Source organism: Bombus affinis, chromosome 2 (assembly GCF_024516045.1).
Source record: "Bombus affinis isolate iyBomAffi1 chromosome 2, iyBomAffi1.2, whole genome shotgun sequence".
Taxonomy (NCBI): Eukaryota; Metazoa; Arthropoda; class Insecta; order Hymenoptera; family Apidae; genus Bombus; species Bombus affinis.
In genome coordinates, this window is record NC_066345.1 from 14337048 (window position 1) to 14358246 (window position 21199).

The 21199-nt window shown below is 29.2% G+C and overlaps 8 protein-coding genes across 14 annotated transcripts; 1 reads left to right on the plus strand and 7 right to left on the minus strand.

Moving 5' to 3' along the window:
• Window positions 1–348: 348 nt before the first annotated feature.
• On the minus strand, window positions 349–4941 carry LOC126925734 (opsin, ultraviolet-sensitive). Its single transcript, XM_050741625.1, has 5 exons — window positions 4517–4941; window positions 3642–3857; window positions 2529–2910; window positions 980–1164; window positions 349–678 (listed from the first exon to the last, which is right to left on the minus strand). The coding sequence occupies exons 1-5, from the start codon at window positions 4924–4926 to the stop codon at window positions 570–572; spliced, it is 1302 nt and encodes a 433-aa protein (XP_050597582.1). The 5' UTR covers window positions 4927–4941; the 3' UTR covers window positions 349–569.
• A 391-nt stretch (window positions 4942–5332) lies between these two features.
• Window positions 5333–11252, minus strand: LOC126925719 (FAD synthase-like). Its single transcript, XM_050741556.1, has 6 exons — window positions 11123–11252; window positions 8033–8192; window positions 7434–7686; window positions 6756–7191; window positions 6505–6646; window positions 5333–6119 (listed from the first exon to the last, which is right to left on the minus strand). The coding sequence occupies exons 2-6, from the start codon at window positions 8180–8182 to the stop codon at window positions 5694–5696; spliced, it is 1407 nt and encodes a 468-aa protein (XP_050597513.1). The 5' UTR covers window positions 8183–8192; window positions 11123–11252; the 3' UTR covers window positions 5333–5693.
• LOC126925769 (uncharacterized) lies at window positions 8500–10494 on the minus strand. Its single transcript, XM_050741721.1, has 3 exons — window positions 10421–10494; window positions 8975–9100; window positions 8500–8795 (listed from the first exon to the last, which is right to left on the minus strand). The coding sequence occupies exons 2-3, from the start codon at window positions 9092–9094 to the stop codon at window positions 8583–8585; spliced, it is 333 nt and encodes a 110-aa protein (XP_050597678.1). The 5' UTR covers window positions 9095–9100; window positions 10421–10494; the 3' UTR covers window positions 8500–8582.
• On the minus strand, window positions 9155–9725 carry LOC126927990 (tRNA (guanine(37)-N1)-methyltransferase-like). The gene is made up of 2 exons (XM_050743947.1): window positions 9234–9725; window positions 9155–9172 (listed from the first exon to the last, which is right to left on the minus strand). The coding sequence occupies exons 1-2, from the start codon at window positions 9723–9725 to the stop codon at window positions 9155–9157; spliced, it is 510 nt and encodes a 169-aa protein (XP_050599904.1).
• LOC126925751 (tRNA (guanine(37)-N1)-methyltransferase-like) lies at window positions 9710–10414 on the minus strand. Its single transcript, XM_050741683.1, has 2 exons — window positions 9915–10414; window positions 9710–9841 (listed from the first exon to the last, which is right to left on the minus strand). Exons 1-2 carry the CDS (start codon window positions 10389–10391, stop codon window positions 9815–9817), a joined length of 504 nt encoding a protein of 167 aa, XP_050597640.1. The 5' UTR covers window positions 10392–10414; the 3' UTR covers window positions 9710–9814.
• A 1100-nt stretch (window positions 11253–12352) lies between the features above and the next one.
• On the minus strand, window positions 12353–14766 carry LOC126926570 (glucose-fructose oxidoreductase domain-containing protein 1). 3 transcript variants are annotated; one of them, XM_050742953.1, is made up of 3 exons: window positions 14109–14766; window positions 13513–14030; window positions 12353–13441 (listed from the first exon to the last, which is right to left on the minus strand). In XM_050742953.1, exons 2-3 carry the CDS (start codon window positions 13997–13999, stop codon window positions 12768–12770), a joined length of 1161 nt encoding a protein of 386 aa, XP_050598910.1. In that variant the 5' UTR covers window positions 14000–14030; window positions 14109–14766; the 3' UTR covers window positions 12353–12767. The 3 variants fall into 3 exon arrangements, with proteins under 3 accessions (XP_050598910.1, XP_050598906.1, XP_050598898.1); XM_050742949.1 differs by having other exon boundaries at window positions 13513–14034; XM_050742941.1 differs by having other exon boundaries at window positions 13513–14766.
• Window positions 14767–15837: 1071 nt separating this feature from the next.
• LOC126926619 (general transcription factor IIF subunit 2) lies at window positions 15838–18122 on the plus strand. Its single transcript, XM_050743024.1, has 6 exons — window positions 15838–16309; window positions 16380–16531; window positions 16601–16690; window positions 16764–16888; window positions 16968–17111; window positions 17211–18122. The coding sequence occupies exons 1-6, from the start codon at window positions 16161–16163 to the stop codon at window positions 17364–17366; spliced, it is 816 nt and encodes a 271-aa protein (XP_050598981.1). The 5' UTR covers window positions 15838–16160; the 3' UTR covers window positions 17367–18122.
• A 213-nt stretch (window positions 18123–18335) lies between these two features.
• Window positions 18336–20950, minus strand: LOC126926547 (mannose-6-phosphate isomerase). 5 transcript variants are annotated; one of them, XM_050742909.1, is made up of 7 exons: window positions 20932–20950; window positions 20497–20635; window positions 19821–20151; window positions 19397–19712; window positions 19163–19330; window positions 18873–19075; window positions 18336–18808 (listed from the first exon to the last, which is right to left on the minus strand). In XM_050742909.1, the coding sequence occupies exons 3-7, from the start codon at window positions 20136–20138 to the stop codon at window positions 18602–18604; spliced, it is 1212 nt and encodes a 403-aa protein (XP_050598866.1). In that variant the 5' UTR covers window positions 20139–20151; window positions 20497–20635; window positions 20932–20950; the 3' UTR covers window positions 18336–18601. The 5 variants fall into 5 exon arrangements, with proteins under 5 accessions (XP_050598866.1, XP_050598856.1, XP_050598894.1 ...); XM_050742899.1 differs by lacking the exon at window positions 20932–20950 and adding an exon at window positions 20852–20924; XM_050742937.1 differs by lacking the exon at window positions 20932–20950 and having other exon boundaries at window positions 18336–18390; window positions 18559–18808; window positions 20497–20810.
• Between the last annotated feature and the right edge of the window lie 249 nt (window positions 20951–21199).

Genomic DNA, 21199 nt, shown 5'->3' on the forward strand with positions numbered 1-21199 from the left:
CATGATATCGACCTAAACATCGACGAGCGCAAAGTTAATCGGATTTAGTCGATCGGTCACGTACATTCTTTTATTTTCGAATCTCTAAGGCCTAGAGTCGCGTAGCTATAAGACGAGTAGTATGTAACAAAATAAATAAAGTTGTAATTTGCCAGTTTTTGTTCCTTACTTAGGAGTGTCTTTTTTATTAATCATATACCAACACCAACATGAAAATTCTGATCGTAAGAAGAAATCCGTAATCCCTATCCTTACTTCAATTTATTTATTAGTCTTATTGTTCATTTTTAAACCATCTGAGTTTATATTTTTTTTTCATTTTCTTTTGCGAAAAAAGAAATATATATATATACATATATATGCATGTATTTGTATATAATATAATATGTATGTACATTATGTATATGTAAATTACATCGAGGGCGATTATTGCTTATGCAAGGAAATTACTTTATTGCTTTCGCTATACAAGAACCGCGTATGTTCAACAGGGTGGGAACAAAGTATCGAGCAAGGGCCGAATACATTGCTATCTTTTGTTCTCGAAGAAGAGACGTTTCGATGGAAGCTTAACTCGAGGCCGGTGCTGGATTTACCGTCTCGGTTGTGGTGCTTTGCGAGTCGGATATCGGCTTCTCTTGTAGCTCCAGCCACGGTAATCGTTTTTGCAGTTCCAATCTATTCAAACAGTAACGAATATATTTTATTTCATCCTGTTCGTACATTTCAGAGATTCTTTCCTGCAGCTAACATCGAGACGTGATATAATATAATAAATGACCGAGGGAAGATTAGAAAATGAAAAGAATTTGCAAACAGAAAGATATACGAAAGCTATGATTTGCTAAAAGAGCTACTGAAATTATTATTTTATTTAAATTGTATAAAAAGAATTATAACATAGATGAATTATAATTTATATTATAGTTAATATCTAGATCTGAAATATTTATCTTCGTAGTTTCTTAAAAAAGTTTACCTGTATCTCGGATGGCTTATAGCGTATACGTATGGGTCCAAACAAGCAACACCTTTACATGTGCACGCAGGTATCATCGTGACACCGGGTGTTAACAGTGCTTTATTGCCAAACGCACCGATCATTGCCATCACGCCATACGGAGTCCATGAGAGGACGAATAGAAAGCAAATCGTAATGGCAGCCTTCGGATAAACACATAAATTAACCGATTACATTAAACGTTAAGCGAGTATAGTTAGTACAAAATTAAAATAGTATATAGTTACGACCCTCTAACGTCTACAACACAGCTAAACAAACATATGCGATTGTATATTTATAAAATAATTGACTATAGTTCAAACACGAAGATTTCTTCTCTGAATTTGTTCTTAAATATGATCAATATCAATCATTGGTATATAATAGAATGATCGCTATTGATTTGTAAAATCGATGAAACAAAACCACCTTTGCTCTTCCTAATCCCCTTTCTTCTTTCTTGTCTTCGCTTTTCTCTATTGTTTCTTTCGTCATATATAAAATTAACCTACAGTCAAAGATGAAATACACAAGTCCAGAAGCAGATACAACACAAGAGTCAACAACTACCACAACCCATTAGTCGCCCAACTACTGGACCAGATCCGCAGACTAAAAGGAAAATACCCTCTAGATTAAATCCTTAGTTTCTACTAGAACCAACAATATAAAACTATTATAATCCATGTCATCGTATCACGCCAAATTAAGTTACTGAAAATTCTCAACGAGAATTGATTGTAAATATTCTAATAAATAAAAAAAATATATATATATATAAAATTACATACATATGCATGTTTGAGCTATTTAAGTAAGGAAAGAAGAAATTTTGTTCGCAGAATTTTTTCGAATGGATACGATAAAATTCCCCTGAGCTTGCCAGACGACAAACAGTTTATATTAATCAGAATTCATAGAATAGGAGTTCGCTTATATTCTCCACTACCTGTTATTTTTCATTTATAGCCAAACCTCGCGTGATAATATTAATCCTCTTTTCCTTTTTCTACGTTTCACGTCGCATCGAATCTATCGATTATATTATAAACCAATTACGTAATATGGTCATATAACATTTAACTATTTTGATGGAACTTTACAGCAACCATGTTCGATTAATACTAGTCACAACGAAATTGTTAAAAGAACTGAACTGAAATTGTTAAAAGCATCGAAGAAAGTTATTTAAAAAATGTTCTACCTAACAAAAGAAATTGACAGAGAGTATAAACATTGTGGTGATATCGTTCGACACGTTGACTGCCACGATGGTCATCGGTGTCACCCACGTAACTAAAGTTTTTAAAATAATTAAAGCAAGATAGACTTCACGGACTAGAAAATTGTCCACCACGTGAATAATTTAGATAACGCTGTGAGTAAAAACCGTGCAAATACGATAATAATATCTTGGAAAAATTGAAAAATATAACGTAAACTCTCAGGCCATAATACACAAAAATTCACGTGGCAGTTAATGTGTTGATAAAAGAGAAACAAAGTAATGGCTTTATTTAAATACCTTTGCTATACGTATCTCAGCGCTTTGAGAATTTGTGTTCGCGTTACTCCGTAAACTGTCCACGTTCATCTTCTTTGCCTGTTCTCGAAGCGCTTTCTCGTGATTTACGACGTGGCTAACAATCTGAGAATAGTAGTAAATTATAAGCATCATTGGAATGCAGTAGGAGAAAGTAAATATGACAGCAACAAATGTTCGTATTTCATTAGTGTCGGTCAAATAGTCGAAACTGCAACTGGTAAGAAAGCCTTCCGGTACAAAACGTCCCCATACTCCCATTACAGGCATCAACGCCCATGGTATGGTGTACGTCCAAATTAGGACGATAAACAAAATCACTTGTCCACGAGATAGCTTGCCATCCAACGGTCTTGCAATTGTACTAGAAAGAAATTTTTTTATTTATTTATTTCAGAATAGAATGGAAGGGCACTCGAAATCGTTCTTTTCAAACGTGTAACATTTTCTACCTAACTAATTTATGTCAAATACTGGGAAATTAAAGTTCAACGATGGAGATGGAAAATAAGATCGTCGTGAAAATACAGATTATTCTGGTACGAACGTATGAAATAATCGGAGTGTAGATTTTTATGCAGTTATGGGTTGGTGCAGAGAGTCATATAGCGTACGGTAATTTATAAAACATACGTTGATCAAGGCTGTAAATAATTACTTTTCTATGCAATTACTGTAAAACCTTAATAACTTTTTTTTATTCTTGGCTCTCATTTGCTGCAGGTTCTATTGTAATTTTATAGATTGTAATATTTCCTGTTAGCGTCATGGGTATCCTAAAAGCTAGTCGCTAAATGAAATAAATATATATAATTTATGTAACAGAAACAAACGCACGTAATATGCCAAAGTTTATAAAATAGTCAAAGTATAATGTTCGTTATAGCGTTTAGTAGATAAAACAATTCACCACCTAAGTTTCCTTGTTTTCTTTTATATGAAACGTTTTAGAAGCGTCCAAAGTCTAGTTAACTTAGTTAACTTCTAACTAACTTCTTTGTTCTCTTATGAAGTTGTATACAGTATAGAACTAACGTACATTAGCAAGTTTATCAGTCAGATTTTGTTGGTCTAAAAGTAAATGAAGAATCATACCTATATCTGTCGTATGCTATAGCTGCATTCGTTATCGCGGCCCCAATTCCGCTTAGGGAACCGATGACCGCGAATATTTGACATCCTAAATGTCCCAGAGCAAAACCGGTGTTAAAAGAATTGTATATGAAGATAGGCGTCTTGATCATCATAAAGAAATCGCAAATCGCTAGATTCACAACGAACATATTCGAAGGCGTCCTTAATGATTTGGCACTTGAAAAAAAACGAGACTCGATTTAATTTACGCACTTTCACGAATTACAGTGATATAAATAATATCGCGCGTGTATTTCAACAGCGACACAGCTCGAACAAGCTTTTCAAGAGAGACGAAGAACTATTTGCAGGCTTACAAAACTATGTATCATTTACGTTCAACGTAATGTTGCTAAAAACATGAAACTCTGGGAAACAATGGTCAAATGATAAGAATGATTTTCGTAACTTCTTTTATCTTCGACCCTTGAAATTTCTCTTTGGCTTGACACTTTTCATGCTCTTCTAACGTAACATTGACTTATTTCCAACCGCGACACTTTTAAATAAACTACGGATTTTTATCCGTTTATGAGATATTTGAGGATACAGAAATGTACAAAATGAACATAATATGCAAAAGGTGGAGTACCTGTTATAAAGCTTGACGAGAGAAATGAACAGATGTCAATTCTCTAATTATCGTTAATAAAAATATGAAATTGCATAAAAATCCGTGATCTACTTACGAAATACATGTGCGATATTATAAGACTTTTATAATTAGATATTTAGATAATTAGATATTTTTACCGTAACGATGGCAAGAAATGTTATATGATAAAAGAACAATAATGATGAGACGATGAGTCTTATTGACAAAGAAAATAACTTACGCGCAAAATATCCATATTACCAAGCCATTGCCAAGTAAAGCAAGGAAAGTAAAAAGGATATACAAGAGGGCTAATAGATAATGAAGGGAGGGGTTCGGCTCGGGATGGACCAGCCAATGTTCCGGTATATGGACTAATTCTTCGGCAGGAACATTCCATCCCAGCAAACGTGGTGGTCCTGCTGGTAGGTATCTTGCCTCCCAATGAATAGTGTCGTTGGACATGTTGGTCACTCCGTCTGCCAGCCCCTCTCCTTGATACCGCTGATCAGGCAGCAGTTTTATACCATTTCTTCTACCCCCTCGAATCGACGAAACCTTAACCCGTTGGCTTTGCTGGCTTCGTATGAGGATCAGCCGGGGATTATCCCCTAGTTGCTCTGGGTCAGCAGGAATGTGTGTCGACGTCATAGAAGTTAGTCGTACTAATCGTCAATCGAAATTTCGATTTTATCATAGGTGGATGCTCCTTTGAACTTAACGCGTTATTCGTTTTGTATCGCGCCTTTCCCCCCCGCCCCTTTTTTTAGCGAATTATGAGCTTACTGTCTCCTCCGTTTCGTATCACTCTCGTACACGCTCTTTGGAAATCTCTTTATTATTTCAGATGGCTTGAGATGACTTTCATCGGTCTTTTAGCACACTTGTTGGTGTTATATTATTTTAATAAGGGATTTAGTAAATCAAAAAATGTTTTCCTTATTTTATAGTGTCCCATAAGTTACTATCCCATTTAAACGAATAAACGAAAGCCTAAGAAGATGAATTTCTTTTTCTTGATTTAGGGAGGAGATTTAATTAGAAATAATAAGATCAGTTCTTCGTAATTTAAAATTTATTCCTTAAAACCACTTTATTCTCTAAATTTATACGTGTATGTAGTAATACATTTTTATCAAGCATATAATGATTATAGTTAAGTGATCTTAAATTAATTTAATTACATATTTATTCATTTTAATACTTTCATACAAATATTGTGCTGTGTCGCAATTAAAAGATCACAATTAAAAACATTAAAATCATTTAATAGAAAGTCCTAATAGATTAAAATACTTTGTATTATACGAGATATAAATATAGTTTGTCTTTTTAAAATAAGTTACAATAATCTTTCAAGCTGCATAAAGTTTACAAAATACTGTAAAATTGTGTATGCTTTTGTACGTGTTTTATAGCTATACTCTGCCTTGTCTTTCTGCAGACTCGTCAGTTAAAGTATATGCTGGAAGATACGATGATGGATTATCAGGATCTTTTAATCGTGGATTCGGTACTGTTGTTGATTTTGTACCTAAACTCGTATATCCTTCGTCATATAATGGACAATAAGGTACATTGTGTTTCAACAAAAATTTCCACACTTGATCATACGACCACTTCAAGATCGGATTTACGCGAATTAGATTTGGCCAGGTTGAGTCAGTTGGCTTAAAGACCTCTAGATTTTGTGTGCCAGGATCACCTCTCCTCATTCCCATAAGGCTAGCTTTTAGATTTGTTTTTTCATTTAATAATGAACATAATGCATCTCGCAAAGGACATTTCTTCTTTATTAGCTCTAAACCGTAGTATTGAGCTGCTCTTTCTACAAACGAATCCACCTTAAAATATTTAAACATGTTTTAGATTATTGCAAAATATATATGTATACTAAAGATATATAAAAATATATAATTATGCTATTTAAAATATTTAGATTTATGATTACAAAATCATTTTTCAGGAACCTATATAATTTTAAAAGAAATAATAAGATATACAAGGCTTCGTTTTTGAGAAAATTGCGTATTTAACGAAATTCCATACTCGATTTTCTCGAAAGCGACGGCTTGTAGGATAAAAGAATTTAATGTCTTTTGCTTCTATTTGTGACTGAATTAGAATCTAATTTGAATCTTGTGGAAATCTAGATCTTTATTTTCAATAATATGATCTTATTCTTAAATAAGTTAGGATCATATTTAGTAATTTCTAATTTAAACTTACTTCTGGAAATGGTTCTGCTGTTACATATAAACATAATAATGACGAGATATTTTGTAATTTTGCAACACAGGCAGCTAGGTGTAAAACTACTGTGCAATCCTTCCCTCCATTAAAGCTTACAAAAACTTCTTCTGGCTTATACCTTAAAAATTTATATGTATGAGATAAAAATATGCTAAATTTACTTTTACTTATAGACACTTTTTTTCAATGTACATCACATTATTAAGTACTTAGTCTATAATACTCACGTCTTATAACACTGTTCTAAAATATCCACAGCATACTTTATATGTACTTCATTTTCAGTATCTTCAAGTACAGTTTTTGCATGATAATAACTAAATCCATTTTTTAGATTTCTAATTTTTTGTATTGGTAACGAGTACAAAAGTTTTCCTTTTGCTTCCAGAACATCCTCTTTTCTCCCCTCTAATGTAATTCTTGTAAAACATTCAGGTGTTCTTTGCGGATAACTACCAATATTAACTTTATCTTTCCAATATTCTGCATGTTCATCCAAAATTCTTACTATCGATAATTCGTTTAAATTAATATCTATTTCTTCAAAGTGTAAAGGAGTGTCTCCTTTTAATTGAGGTAGGATTACATCAACAGCTACCTCAAAATATATTGGAGAACCTGGCAGCATGTATACATTCTTTGCTTTTATGATAGCATATTTTTCTGAAAATGATTTTATATAATTAATTTTATTAATTACATTCTGTTATTTTATTTATATATAAATAAAGCATAATGCAAGCATAATACATAAACCATAGTACAAATCAGCACAATGTAGTATATTAACGTATGAACAATGTAATTTTTTTATATTTGCAATGATATAAAAATATTATTTTTTATTAATTACTGTTTTGGATGATAACATAAGAATTTTTTTATGTTAGACATAATTTACTCACTTGGTGAATAAATATGAATAAGCTCACAGGGTGTTGGTACAATAGTAAGGCGTTGAGTTTCTTTATCATTATTGTTAGGAAACAGATTTAAACAAATATCAACTAATTCCCTATTTTGTTCAAATTTCAATCCTAAACCTTTGGCTACTGCTTCGTATGTTACGTCATCATGTGTAGGTCCAACACCACCAGATGTAAATACAACAGAATATTCTTTTGAAGCTTCAAGTACGGTCTTCGCAATTTCATCTACCTAAGACAAAAGGCTATATTACACGTAGTGAGAATTTAGACTTTAATAAAAATATAGATATATGTACGCGACACATATTTACAAAAATTTATTATTACTAATTAAATTATTATTTATATTTTAATATCTTATTACTAATATACATTCAATATTTTAATAGAAAAAATATAAAATGAAAATTCATTACTTTTCTAATTTTATTATAGTTGGAAATAAAATAAACAAAATATATTGAACTATAATGCTTTAACATTTTTAAAGTGACAATTAAATATAATAAATAATTAACTAACTAAATAACTGTAGCTAAAATTTAATACAAAGATTCTAGTAAAGTAATACACACAACATCAGGAATCACTGTTATTTTTTGAAGTTTAATACCACAAGCACGTAATCTTTTTGCCAGATATGATGTATTTGTATCTATAATTTGGCCACGTAGAATTTCATCTCCTATTACAATCAAACCAGCAGTACAGACACTCTCCATCATGAATAGTTTCCTGTGCACATTAAAATACATTCACATAAGTAACTATGAAGAATATTGACTAGATTTTAAAAGTTCTTCTTTTAGTATTACGACAAAAATTAAATTATCATTAAATAAACAAAATTTCAGTATGCTATAATACTCCTTCACATATTTGTGCTTAGATAAGTAAGATAAAAATTGGGTGATAAGAAATAAGCTATTAGACTACTATGTTTGTATTTTCAATTATTTTTATTTGATACAAAATTATTCAATAAAATCTTACATTATATATTATGTACAATAATTTTGCTACAATGTATAAAACAAACAAATATTATTGAGCAATTTTATTAATGAAGTACATTATATTACATGAGTGTTCTAAATATGTATGTTTAACTAAGTTGTATGTTTATCAAATTTGCATTTTCTCCACCAAGGAAGTTGTTGCATCTGTTTGTATTGGTGCTGCATTCTGCACTTTCTTTCTTCCTCCTTGCTTTGCATTAGTTACTTTTATTTTTGGTTTGGACTGATATACTTCCTTACGTAATTCTTCAAGTTGTTTATCAATTTGTGCTGCTTTATCCTTATTTCCTTTACTTGCTTCATTTTTTTTCAAATCCAACTATTAAAATGAAGAAAACTCATATAATAAACTGTATATTATTATATACATATATTTGTCCATAAAGTACATCTATATATATATATATATATATATATATATATATATATATATATATGTAGTTTATTATCAATATTTAAATATATTATGGTTTATATTTTTTCTAAGAATTCACTTACCTTTTTTAAATTAGTTAACACTTTTTGTGCTTTCACCTTCAGCCTATTACCACGAACTGTTGCTACTTTAAACACATTTTTCTTCGTTTGCTTTTTTTGGAATCCTTTGTTCTTTCCCATTATTCTCTGTAATATTATCACTTGCAAGTACATCAAAATTATTTTCCATCTTTAATTTCTTCATTGCTGGCGCCTCGCCTTTTAATATATTTTCAGTTAATAAAAATGATACACGTATCATATCTTTATTTAAAGATACATTTCTGACAAAATGTAAATCAATTAAAGAATCAGGACTCAATTTACAACCAAGTTTCTGTTCTACCAACAATTGTCCCAGTTTACAAGCATCTTCTCCTTTATTTGTTTTTATAAAACAATATAAGTGAACAGTTGGTGGCCAACAACACATTTGCTTAATCTCATTTTCACTAAATGAATCAAAAAATACATCCAAGAATTCAACAGCAAGTGCTGGTAAATTCATTACTATATGTTCCATACCAACTTTATTAGTAGCTCGCCTGTTTAAAATATCAGCCTTAAAAATGGTTTTTAAAAAATCTCTACCATCTATATTAAAAGATTGTATATTTTTTTTAACTTTATTAATGATAATATTTTTCTGTAGCCATTTATATGATTCTGGATTTAAATCATTCGCAAATACTTTAATTCCTTTACGAGCAGCGGGAATAGCAAATGGTCCAACTCCAGCAAATACATCATATAGAACATCATTAGGTTTCATATATTTAACTATATTTTGATGTTCTGTACTTAATCGAGGATTCCAATAAACCTTAGAAAAATCTAATTCATATGTATGGCCATTCTCTTTTACTGTTGTAATAGTATTTTTATCGCCTGCAAGAATTTCCATAGTAAAATTTCTAAAAGTTGTATCAATGATATCTATTTTGTTCAAAACAGTTCGAACACTTGGAACCATATCAAGATAAACTTGGCCAATAAGAGCTTTATATGGTAAATGTGCATCACGCAGATTTAAATGCAAAATATGGCCAACTACGCTATATGAAGTTGGAACCTCAATTTCCTCAGGTAAAATACTCCTTAATATCTGATAAGATTGCCAGTTATCATATTTTAAAGTTATTTTTGTTGTTCCAAACTGTTCATACATTCCTAATAACTGATTCTTTTCACTTTCTACAAACTCTTCAATTGTTTTTATTAACTTGGGATCCAAATATATAATAGTTTCATTATCTGCACTTTGAACTGGTTTAAAGTTTCTTACTTTAAAGAGATATTTTTTTACAATAGGTATTATTTTTGATAGTGCTACACCACGAGTTTTCAAAAATGGTAATTCCACAGTAGTTGTAAATGCAGTACGGTCCAAACATTTCATTCCTCGTACTGATTCCAGAGGAACCAGCAAAGAAGACATTTTAGTATAAAAACGATATTGTATCCAACTGTATTGTTTGACTAATGTAGCTAAATACTGATGTTTAATCATTTATATGACTATATATAATCTCCCTATATTATGATGCCCTATAAAGAATTTCTAATTACCCTATTTGTTTCAATCTTTATCTTATATACTCCAAAAATATAGAGCAATATAAATAAAGTATCAATATATCCAAATATCGAATACAACTAACTACTAATGACAACTATTAAAATGTATAAATATTTTGCTATATATATTTCTACTATCATAATTATTTATAATAGCATATGTTTTTCAGCTATGCTATATGTATAGTAAGAATATAAACATTTTGATTTTTTATATAAGGCATGAATAAACATAATAATACGATGCTTTACAGAGATAATTTTTTCACAATACAAAATTCCAGTAAACTAAAATATTACTATCGTTATCCGAGAAAATCAGTTGAGTAAATATAAAAATAGTAACATCAAATAAACTATTCGACTAAATTATTATAAGATTCACAACATTTTTATATTATTAAGTTTTAAATCTATTTCTATAAACACATTATTTTAAAATATCAACGTATTTATACACATAAATAATTGCCTTTACAACGGATAAGATCAGATAAACACATATATTTTATAATAATTTATGAAAACGTAGAAAACAATTTATTCTTTATATAAATACTAATTGTATTATTTTAAAAAGTTGTTATTTACCTTTAAGTCTCTGTTTGACTTGTGGAGTTATTGTATTTTGAATTAAATAAAAATATGTTCCATTCATTAAATGAGGTTATCAATTACACGTTTTACTTGCACAATACGTGAATCAAATAATATGTGAAAATATACATATGGCTTATAAAAATAGAAAATATATTTACATTAAATACACTTATAAATTTTATAGCAATTATAAATTGTAATTTTAATTAAAAAATAAGAAATTGATGTAATTATAATTAGAGGAAATAAAATTAATTGATTAATTTTCATATATTACTTAGGAAATTGCTCCAATTTTAAAATTAAAAATTTACAAATAGGTATATTAATTTTATTTTTGATTCTATGTGATGAAATTTTTAAATGAATTTACACAAACATATATATATATGTATTCCATTAATGTTATTAAACTGTCATTATATTAATAGCAAAGAATAGGATAATCCCTACTCTTTGCTAACAGCATATGTTGTATATATGTATGTTTATTGCTAATATACATATATTTTTCTTTTTTTTTAGTCACAATAATTTATGAAATATAAATAATAAATGTACGTATATGCAATTAAATGAAATTAAATAATGGGTCTATGAAAGATTCGTTTTTATATACATAAATTAAATTTACATTTGAAGAGATTTGAAATATATACGAAGCTTAAAGTTATTATTAGAATTAGCATATAATTAGCATATACACGTGCATAATTTTACATTTAATTACTTACAAAATTAAGCGTATACTATTAAAAAAAAAAAAAAACAAGCTGAATTTAGTAAGTGATTAAATTTATATTCTATTGAGTAATAGAAATAATAAATAGAATTATTTAGTTACTTCTTCGTATTAAATCTACAAATAAATATATGTATATATAACTATTTTACATCTATACGATCGTATGTAGAATGAACTAATTCAAAATTATTTAAAAATTGCATTTGTTAATACATAATTGTGTGACTGACGATTTTGAGCGATCTGCGCTTTTATCTTTCATATGCATACATATAATTTGTATATAAATTATATTGTGATATAAATTATATTGTAAATATTATAAATATATAGAAGGTAATGATTGAAATTTGTAAAAGTCATAATTGTATTACAAATTACATATATTTATAATTTAATCATTTATAATGTATCACATTGTATAAAATATAAAATAAGCAATGAAAAAATACAATAAATTACTAAAAATGAGAAACTGTTATTTACAATAAAATTTATTTCTCTATATTGCTTAATTGTGCAAATATAAATATTTTCGTTAATATATAAATAAATATTGTTATGATTTACATATAGTTCTTAATAAATATTATTCATAAGTTAGATATCTCTACTGAAGTACAAACAATACTATAACATTTTCAAAATATACTGTACATAGTCATGCATATATTTACACTATAAAATATATTTTGAAATTTTGTACTAAATAAGATGTTTAATTGAAATTTATAGTCCAATAATTTGGTTTACATTATTTTTCGAGCTGCCTTGTAGTAAATAGTAATACTATACATATATAAAGTTATAAGTTAACTCATGAGTAAACTTATGATTTTTTGAGTGTCAAAAGTCTTCACTTAATTTTAGAATTTTTAGATAATGTCCACTTTATATTGATATAGCTGTAGCTCTAACAGCTGCACTTAATAGAGGATTTGGGTCTGGTTCTTCTGTTAAAATATTAACTTTTACCCATTCTCTTCGTTTATTACTCTGTCTTAATGCATCAATAACTGCTTGTACATATAAACCATCTTCAAAAGATGATGCAGAAAATACTGGTTCTTTTATCCAACCCTTTTTATCTTCAACAGATTGGAAAGCTTCTCTTAGTGCAGTGATCATTTTTCTTAATCCTTTGATATATGGTCTTGGAATAGAGTCAGCAATGGGAAATGATATATCTTGTAAATCATCTGTATCATGATATAATATTTCTTCTTGTCCATTACGACAACCATGCAAATCTCCACCACGTGCAAGAAGATGATTACCACCTCCACATATTAATACTTCTTGAGAAAGCTGCCCTTGTAAATGATTACTCAATGTTGCTGTTACCAATGTGCCACCACTTAATTCCATTTGGAAACTGCAGAAATCTGGTGATGTAACATGTCTAATTCCATTTATATGTTTTGTAGTTTGCGTGAAAGTCCGGACTACAGCATGTACTCTTGAAGCACGTTGACCAATTAAATGAAAAATTAGATCGATTACATGACTTCCAACTAAGGCTAAAATTCCTCCTCCCATTGTATCATCACACAACCAATCGTATCCTATAATAAGAAAGAAAACTGTATTTGACAAATATTTTAATAATTTGATATACAAAATATAGTACTCTAACCATTGTGTAATAAACTGCCCATATGTACTCTAACTTCTATTACATTTACAGGACCATTTAAATATCCTTCTTCTAAAGCTTTCTTCATGTGAACAAATGCTGGTAAAAATCTTAAACTATGATTAACAATACTTATTAAAGAAGGATAATATTGTGCAGCTCGCACCATTTTTAATGATTCGCTTTGACTTAAACCTGCAGGTTTATCACACACAACATGTTTTCCTATCCCTAATGCTTTTACCGCAATTTGTGCATGTAAGCTAGGAGAGCACATAATAAAAATCAAATCAACATCCTTCCTGAGGAGTACATCATCAATTCGACTAGTATGAAATGGTATTTCAAGATCTGTTGCAACTTCTGACACTTCTGCCAGTGTACGTCCCCATATAGCTTCAATTCTAAAGCCTTTCTCTCTTAGAAAGGGAATAATTACTCTAACAATACTTCCTGTACCAAAGACTCCAATCCCAGGTAATGTCATGCTGTATTGTTAATCTTCTCTGTATGTCTTTCTAACTTAAATTTTATTAAATATTAATAACAACAATATTTAATGGTCTCGACTGTAATTTTAAAGTAGCTTTGTTAACCTTTTGAGGTGTTATTTCTTGATAATATCTTTTATTTCTTAATTTAGCATATACAAGAAATTTGACAACCATTACAACAAAATGCAAACACACATCACACTATATGTTTCGTACTTTAAGGTTGGTATTTCATGTACCTATGTCCAATTTACAAATTTTATCTAGATGAGAGCGAAAATACAAATTGCATTACTGTAAATGATAGATGTAATCGTTCGGTATTAAATTATTAAAGAAAATTCACTTGTATAGTTACATACAGTACAGTTGTTGTATAGTTACATATAATTACATAGCAAACAAATATTTATAACATTGTTCAATTTTATTAGATACAATGATATCGTCACTGTTAAACCCGCGATCATATATACAGGCTTGGATATTCACTAGAGGAAAGCGTTTGCCAAGTGAAGCCAAAAAAGATCAACATGGCGACAAATGTAGGAAGCATTTCGCACATGTGTGTCACAGTACATGATGACATATTGACATATACCTGCCCCTCAATTTACGCGGCACTTTTTTATGCGAGTCTCTTTCTTATGCCGTAGATTTTATTATTTTATTTATTTATTTATTATTACTTAGTCTGTGCAAAAAATTGGAAAGTGCTATTATATACAATGATCTACACATTCAACGAGCCTCAAAATTTCGACAAGATTTAATGAAATGTTGTAGTAAATATTAGCAAATTTATGAAAACTTAGTAAAAGAAAAGACTGAGAACAAGTCATCCAAAAAAAATTAACAATAACAATGAGAATGATGTTGATCTTCTAAATATTTCAACTGATGAAGGTGATGTGTTTGTGCCAATTAAAAAGAAAAGGTTGAATTATAATAATGATAGTGACATTGAATAAAATTTACTTTTGTTTTCTAAACCGTCATTGTTTTTTATTTTCTTTTCCTTTTTCTTTTTTAACTATATGAAATAAATATGTGTTTCTAAAGCTTATATGTACTAGTTTTTATTTTCAATGTCTTTTCTTTTGTACTGACTTTATTTACATAATTTTTATTCATGTAACACAAATCCTACGTGAAATAGATACTCTGTGTAAATTGGACAGGTGCATCATACATATGTGTGTCAACACATGTGCATAGATAAGTCATATCACCACCGACGAGGTATAGAATAAATACGACATTCAATGCTTTTTCGCGTACCATGTTTTGGGAGTTACCTAATCCCCCATATCATTTTCATATCGCATACAACATTATCGATTTAGTACAGTAGTGGTTTTAATTGGAACCAATGGAACTAAATTTTCCTATAAAATTACAAAGAAGGTATAGGATAGCCTATACAAAAGTCCTCGAGAATGTGCAAACTCGAGCGTGCGTCAATTGATATTCTGTGTTTTATATGACATGCGTGACCAGTGGTGAAGATATCACGGCCATCCATGACCACGATTCACGGCAGAAATGAAAAGGGAGATGGTAAATGAACATAGAAGAAATTCAGCCAAAAATACGCTCCACAAATTACTGCCGAACTATACGCACGTTTCTTTCTCCTGCATTTGGTGAAAGAAACGAGCGTGTGCACTGATACCTTACTGATCAGTCCTTTAGCAGATCCTGGACGAAATAAATATTTTCACCTTGTTCTGCACGTCTTTTTTTCTCGCATCTACTTTGAATTCCTAGGATTTTGGACATGGTGACACCATTTAGCGGTAAGAAGGTTTATTACTTGTTAATACCACTGAATAGCCGATAGACGGAGCTACTGTGTAATTTTTGCCTGTTCATGACCAGTTTACATTATATGCATTTGTATCTTGTAACAATCTAATCGTGTAAGGGCGAAAACAAGAGGAGTAACAATAATTGTATTTCTAAATCGAATAATCATTTAGTTTTTTAGTTTATTGAGGAATTAGAGTAATCGAAAATTGTTACTGTACATTTTATAAATATAATACTTTTGTAAAATTCACAAAATATAAACATATTGTATAAATACAATTTTATTTATTTCACAATACAGTACTTAATTCTTGATATAACAATCCCATCAAAAAAGAAATCATGTCTACAAATGTCTCACATACAGAAAAAGAATTAGATTTAAGTAATGCTGGAAGAGGCGTGTGGCTTGTCAAAGTACCTAAATACATAGCGAATAAATGGGAGAAAGCACCTGGCAATATAGAAGTTGGCAAATTAAAGATAACTAAGTATGTTTCCAGTAATAGTATTTCAAAATCTCACTTTCACAAATATGCTAAATCTTGTATGTCTTATTAGAAATCCTGGTCAGAAAGCAGAAGTATCACTTAGATTGTCAGAAGCAGTCTTAGCTTTAAAAGAACCTGGAGAAGAAGAAATTCCAAAACAGCATAGATTAGATGTTACGACAGTAACGAAACAAATGTTAGGTGTATTCTCTCATGTTACACGTAAGTTATTGCAAAGAATTATTTGAGATATGTATATCAATGTGGTTGATAAATTCATATTTTTGACAGCTTCAAGTAGTTCAGATTCTATAGTTCCTGAAACTGAAAAGCTCTATATGGAAGGAAGGATTGTACAAAAATTAGAATGTCGTCCATATGGTAAAAATATCTTAAAATATTTCAAATACTTAAAGCTCTGTATAATTTACGCATTTATGTGTATTATTTTTAGCTGATAATTGTTACATGAAATTAAAATTACAAAGTATTAAAAGAGCTTCTGTACCACAAAGACAAGTTCAGCAATTAGATAGGGTAGTCCAGAATTTCAAACCTGTTTCTGATCACAAGCACAACGTAAGTACTTTAATGAAGCATTTAAAGTGTATTTGTATATGTATTATGTAAACAATCTTTGTTATCAATCATTTTATAGATTGAATATGCAGAGAAGAAGAAGGCAGAAGGTAAAAAGATGAGAGACGATAAAGATGCGGTATTGGACATGTTGTTTGCTGCATTTGAAAAACATCAATATTATAATATAAGAGATCTTGTAAAGATTACAAGGCAACCAATTGTAAATATATTTTTAATAATATTACATGAATATATTAATATATATTTATGGGTAACAGTATCAATATTAATTATTTATTCATTTATTTTATTCTATTAGGTGTATTTAAAGGAAATATTGAATGAAGTTTGTAATTATAATCTAAAAAACCCTCACAGAAATATGTGGGAATTAAAACCAGAATACCGGCATTATAAAGAGGAGGAGAAATCTGAAGGCAGTCAGAAAAAAGCTGATGAATCAGATGACGATTGAAATTAAAGGTATTTAAAGTGTTAGAATAAAATTTAAAATAAAGTATTTTACACTACTTGACATCTGAGGCTGTGCGAAATTAACTATGTTTGAACAAATTTTTTTAGATGTATATTTACATTGACTTTATTCCATTGTATCAATATAGGGGATATACATATTTAAGATTATATATCAAATTAATTGTCCGTTTATTTTTTTAATGTAAATGGTCGAAAAATGAATCAACCATGTTTTAATAAATATTACAATCTTTTTATTACGACAGGAGAAAATTGTAAATTTATAGAGCGTATATTTATACTTTATACAAGCAAAATGCATTGCATTATTTAAATAGGTAATTGTTACAAGATTTATAAATATTTCTAAAATTGTACATAAAAAATAACATATTGTATACGAACATTAAAATACTTAAAAAATAATATAATTAATTATTATCACTTCATTTATGATAAGTACGAACAAATATTTTTTTCCATAAATAAGGCATTATAGAATGATAATTATTAAATGTTGATTTCACTGATGGTTTAGTTGTTTAAATGTGCGTGTTTTACATAGTATACAAGCAAAACGAACTTATGTATGTAATAAGGATAGGAAAATACTAGTTGACATAAACTGACTAGAGTTGATTGCACATGGCCTTCTGTTATCGGAATGAATAGTAAAGTTATATTTACTATATTGTTGTAAATAATGCAATTATAAAATATGTGCTTTAAAATAAAAAAATAATATTTAGCTATATTACTGTATAAATTGGTATACCTTTCTTCAATTCGAAAAAAGTGAGGTAATAATTTTCTTTATCTATAAAAATAGTACTTAATACGAAAAATATCACTTAATAGTTAAAATGCATTATAATACATATTATGGCAGGAATTATAAATAATAAATGCTTCCAATAAAGACGTCCCTAGTTTTATGCACTCATAGTATAGTAATGAAAGCATCATACTCAGACATTAACTCTATTTTCTAGCATTTAATATAAACTATGGAATGCTTTACTCTGAAAAACATATTTCTATTAAGAAGAATGATATTGAGAACAATGTTCAATAATTTTTTAAATCTTTCGACTGTCCATAACTACTGATAAAATTTGAAGATCAACAGTTTTAGTTTTCAACTAAGAAGCATCCAAAAGTGCATTAATACTTTGTGCGTGCAAATTTACCGTTTTCTTTCATCACATTTCTTTCTAAGCATCCGATAATTCTTTAAACATTAACAAAGGCTTGAAACATCAACATTGGATGACATCCACATAAAACTTTAATTCCAACTTTTTCATCCGCTGGAATAAATACAACTGAACCCCGATAAAGAATCTTTGACGGTGAAATTTCACCCTTTCCATTTATGATTATTAAAACGCTCGCTGTACTTCTCGGAATTATATTATACGAAGCTCTTCCAGGAGGAATCTAAAAAAATAATACTTTTTATACATCTAATAATTGATGGAAAATCTTGTATAGAGGGACTTACTGTTATTTTAGCAACAGCAAAATCTACTACAGGTGGACGAAATACTTCGGTACATTCGTCCTCTCGAGAAGGTTGAAATCTTTTTGCAGAAATTGGTTCACAAATGTACCTTAACATTTCAACTAATGTTGGCACATCTTTTAATTTAGGAGTCAATCCTGCACGCACCACATTATCAGAGCATGCCATACATTCCACACAATCTATAAATATGGTTTCAAATTATGTTTATGCAAATCATATTAAATTTTAAAGATAACATAATATAAAACATAATGTAGAATGCTGACCACCAGAAAGATATGCATGTGGTTCATTTGGTCCAAGATATATAGCCTCACCAGGCTGCATAGTTATAAAATTAAAAAAATAAATGCCAAAACATCCTACATCTCCTGGATAATCTGAATACAGTCTTTCCAGTAAACTAGCATGTAAAGTTTGTCTTAATGATTCATCTGAAGGAAATCACCATTTTTATTTATGAAGAAGTAATTATAAATATTTTAAATAATAAAAATTACCCAAATTGGATAGTCTGTCAAGTAATTTTCTAAGTTGCAATGCAATTAATCCAGGATCACAAGTCATGAGACTATGAAAACATGTTTTCAAAGATTCTGTATTGTCTGCTTCACCTGTTGTCATAAATTTAAGTACTTTATCTTCTCCTATTACAGCACGTAATTCAGGTAAAATTTTTAAAAACTCTTTTATCTCTCTGATTGGACGGAAGCCACAAAGAGCCTCAAAAGGCGTTAATGCTATTGCAAGTTCTGGTTTATGATTTGCATCTTTGTAAATAGTGGGATGTTGTTGATTCAGTTTTCTTGCTTTTTCCTGTATTGAAATATGATATTTAACATTGAGTAATTGTATATGTACTTATATAGTATATACTAATATAATAATACTTATATATGTACATGCATATGTTATTATATATACCTTATCTGGATGTGCTTGGATAGATAATGCTTTATTCACAGATAACACTTTAAAAAGAAATGGCAAGTGATGACCAAATACTTTTTGAGCATCATTTCCTAACACATTAGTATTCTGTTTTATGTATTCTTCCAAAGATATATTTAAATCTTTCATATATGAAGGACCATTAGGATGAGTACCTATCCATAGTTCAGCATATGGTCTCTTTTCATCCAGTACAAAATCTGAATTAGAAGATTTTATTAAGGTTGCAACAATACTGTTAATACCATATCTTCCCCAGTCGTAAGTTTGTACTTTACATTTAAGCTCCATTCCAAAGATATTTCTGAAACATAAAACAGAAATTCATTGTCTATAGCTTTTATAAAAACACTTTTATACATCCTTCACATTATATTAAATTTGTTACACATAGTACATTAATAAAAAATATTGTCGAGTAAAAATTCTTTTTCTTTTTCCAATTTATGTTTCTTCAATAATATTATTACATATATTTTCTGTTAAAATATGTAAAAATATTGTATTTTAGAGGAAAGCATATGTTTATAACTCCACGTAGCATTACATAGAAACAATAGAGCGCGGACAACGTCAAGACTTCAATTATTTGACACCATCTGTACAAACTAAGCCTGATAAAAAAGGTGACACGTAAATACAATATTACCACTTCTTTTGATAAGTGTTGTCCACACTTTAATCGCGAGCAGAACGAACTTTTCCCACTCTGCCCTGGTCGTCAGGGAAACCGAGACGCTAATCTCGCATGTCCAGTGCGAATCTTCTGCGAATTTTATATGTTTAAACTGGAAAATTAAAGATATAAACGATTACTTTTATAATACACATAGAAAGATTCATTAGAAATAGTCTAATAAGATGTATATACGATTAAAAATAGCTTATGATAAACAGATAAAATTATTATTAAAAAATTGCATATGAATGCAAAATTTATAAAAGAAAAAACCGCGAGATTTGCCCCTCTATTATAAGTGTATACAAAATGTAATAGTATTAACTCGTATGTATATTTGTTTATAGAGAAGATTCAAGTCACTGAGGAACCCCACCCGCGATAACATTTGATACTTGATAATACCTGCAATATTTCATTTGCGTTTCTCTGTTATCATATTTACTGGAAAATACTCATTGCAATTTTCATTTTGTTACGTTATGCGTTCTGTATTGATTACATTGTTCTCTTAAAGTAAAATATTTTCTATTGAGATATATTTTCCTTTAGATTTTTAAAGTTATAGTTAGTTTATTAATATAATAATATAATTAATTTATTAATAAAATAAATTAATTTGTTTATGATTATTTATTACATTTTAAATAAAGATACGAAAGTTCATAACTAT

Excerpts from the sequence above, each read along its gene's own strand:
- LOC126925769 (XM_050741721.1), bottom strand. The coding sequence starts at position 9,094 with ATGGGAAAGAACAAAGGATTCCAAAAAAAGCAAACGAAGAAAAATGTG. Across the intron at positions 8,796-8,974 it reads TGTTAACTAATTTAAAAAAG|TTGGATTTGAAAAAAAATGA; the intron begins GTAAGTGAATTC and ends TCATTTTAATAG.
- LOC126925734 (XM_050741625.1), bottom strand. The coding sequence starts at position 4,926 with ATGACGTCGACACACATTCCTGCTGACCCAGAGCAACTAGGGGATAAT. Across the intron at positions 2,911-3,641 it reads ATAGCATACGACAGATATAG|TACAATTGCAAGACCGTTGG; the intron begins GTATGATTCTTC and ends ATTTCTTTCTAG. Across the intron at positions 679-979 it reads ATAAGCCATCCGAGATACAG|ATTGGAACTGCAAAAACGAT; the intron begins GTAAACTTTTTT and ends CTGTTTGAATAG.
- LOC126926547 (XM_050742909.1), bottom strand. The coding sequence starts at position 20,138 with ATGGAGCTTAAATGTAAAGTACAAACTTACGACTGGGGAAGATATGGT. Across the intron at positions 19,331-19,396 it reads TGACAGACTATCCAATTTGG|ATGAATCATTAAGACAAACT; the intron begins GTAATTTTTATT and ends GATTTCCTTCAG. Across the intron at positions 18,809-18,872 it reads TTGCTGTTGCTAAAATAACA|ATTCCTCCTGGAAGAGCTTC; the intron begins GTAAGTCCCTCT and ends TTATTTTTTTAG.
- LOC126925751 (XM_050741683.1), bottom strand. The coding sequence starts at position 10,391 with ATGTCTTCTTTGCTGGTTCCTCTGGAATCAGTACGAGGAATGAAATGT. Across the intron at positions 9,842-9,914 it reads ATCTTGATATGGTTCCAAGT|GCGATAAAAATACTATTACA; the intron begins GTTCGAACTGTT and ends AAATTCTTGCAG.
- LOC126926570 (XM_050742953.1), bottom strand. The coding sequence starts at position 13,999 with ATGACATTACCTGGGATTGGAGTCTTTGGTACAGGAAGTATTGTTAGA. Across the intron at positions 13,442-13,512 it reads GGGCAGTTTATTACACAATG|GATACGATTGGTTGTGTGAT; the intron begins GTTAGAGTACTA and ends TTCTTATTATAG.
- LOC126927990 (XM_050743947.1), bottom strand. The coding sequence starts at position 9,725 with ATGAAACCTAATGATGTTCTATATGATGTATTTGCTGGAGTTGGACCA.
- LOC126925719 (XM_050741556.1), bottom strand. The coding sequence starts at position 8,182 with ATGATGGAGAGTGTCTGTACTGCTGGTTTGATTGTAATAGGAGATGAA. Across the intron at positions 7,687-8,032 it reads TAACAGTGATTCCTGATGTT|GTAGATGAAATTGCGAAGAC; the intron begins GTGTGTATTACT and ends CTTTTGTCTTAG. Across the intron at positions 6,120-6,504 it reads CAGCAGAACCATTTCCAGAA|GTGGATTCGTTTGTAGAAAG; the intron begins GTAAGTTTAAAT and ends AAATATTTTAAG.
- LOC126926619 (XM_050743024.1), top strand. The coding sequence starts at position 16,161 with ATGTCTACAAATGTCTCACATACAGAAAAAGAATTAGATTTAAGTAAT. Across the intron at positions 16,691-16,763 it reads ATTAGAATGTCGTCCATATG|CTGATAATTGTTACATGAAA; the intron begins GTAAAAATATCT and ends TATTATTTTTAG. Across the intron at positions 17,112-17,210 it reads AGATTACAAGGCAACCAATT|GTGTATTTAAAGGAAATATT; the intron begins GTAAATATATTT and ends TTATTCTATTAG.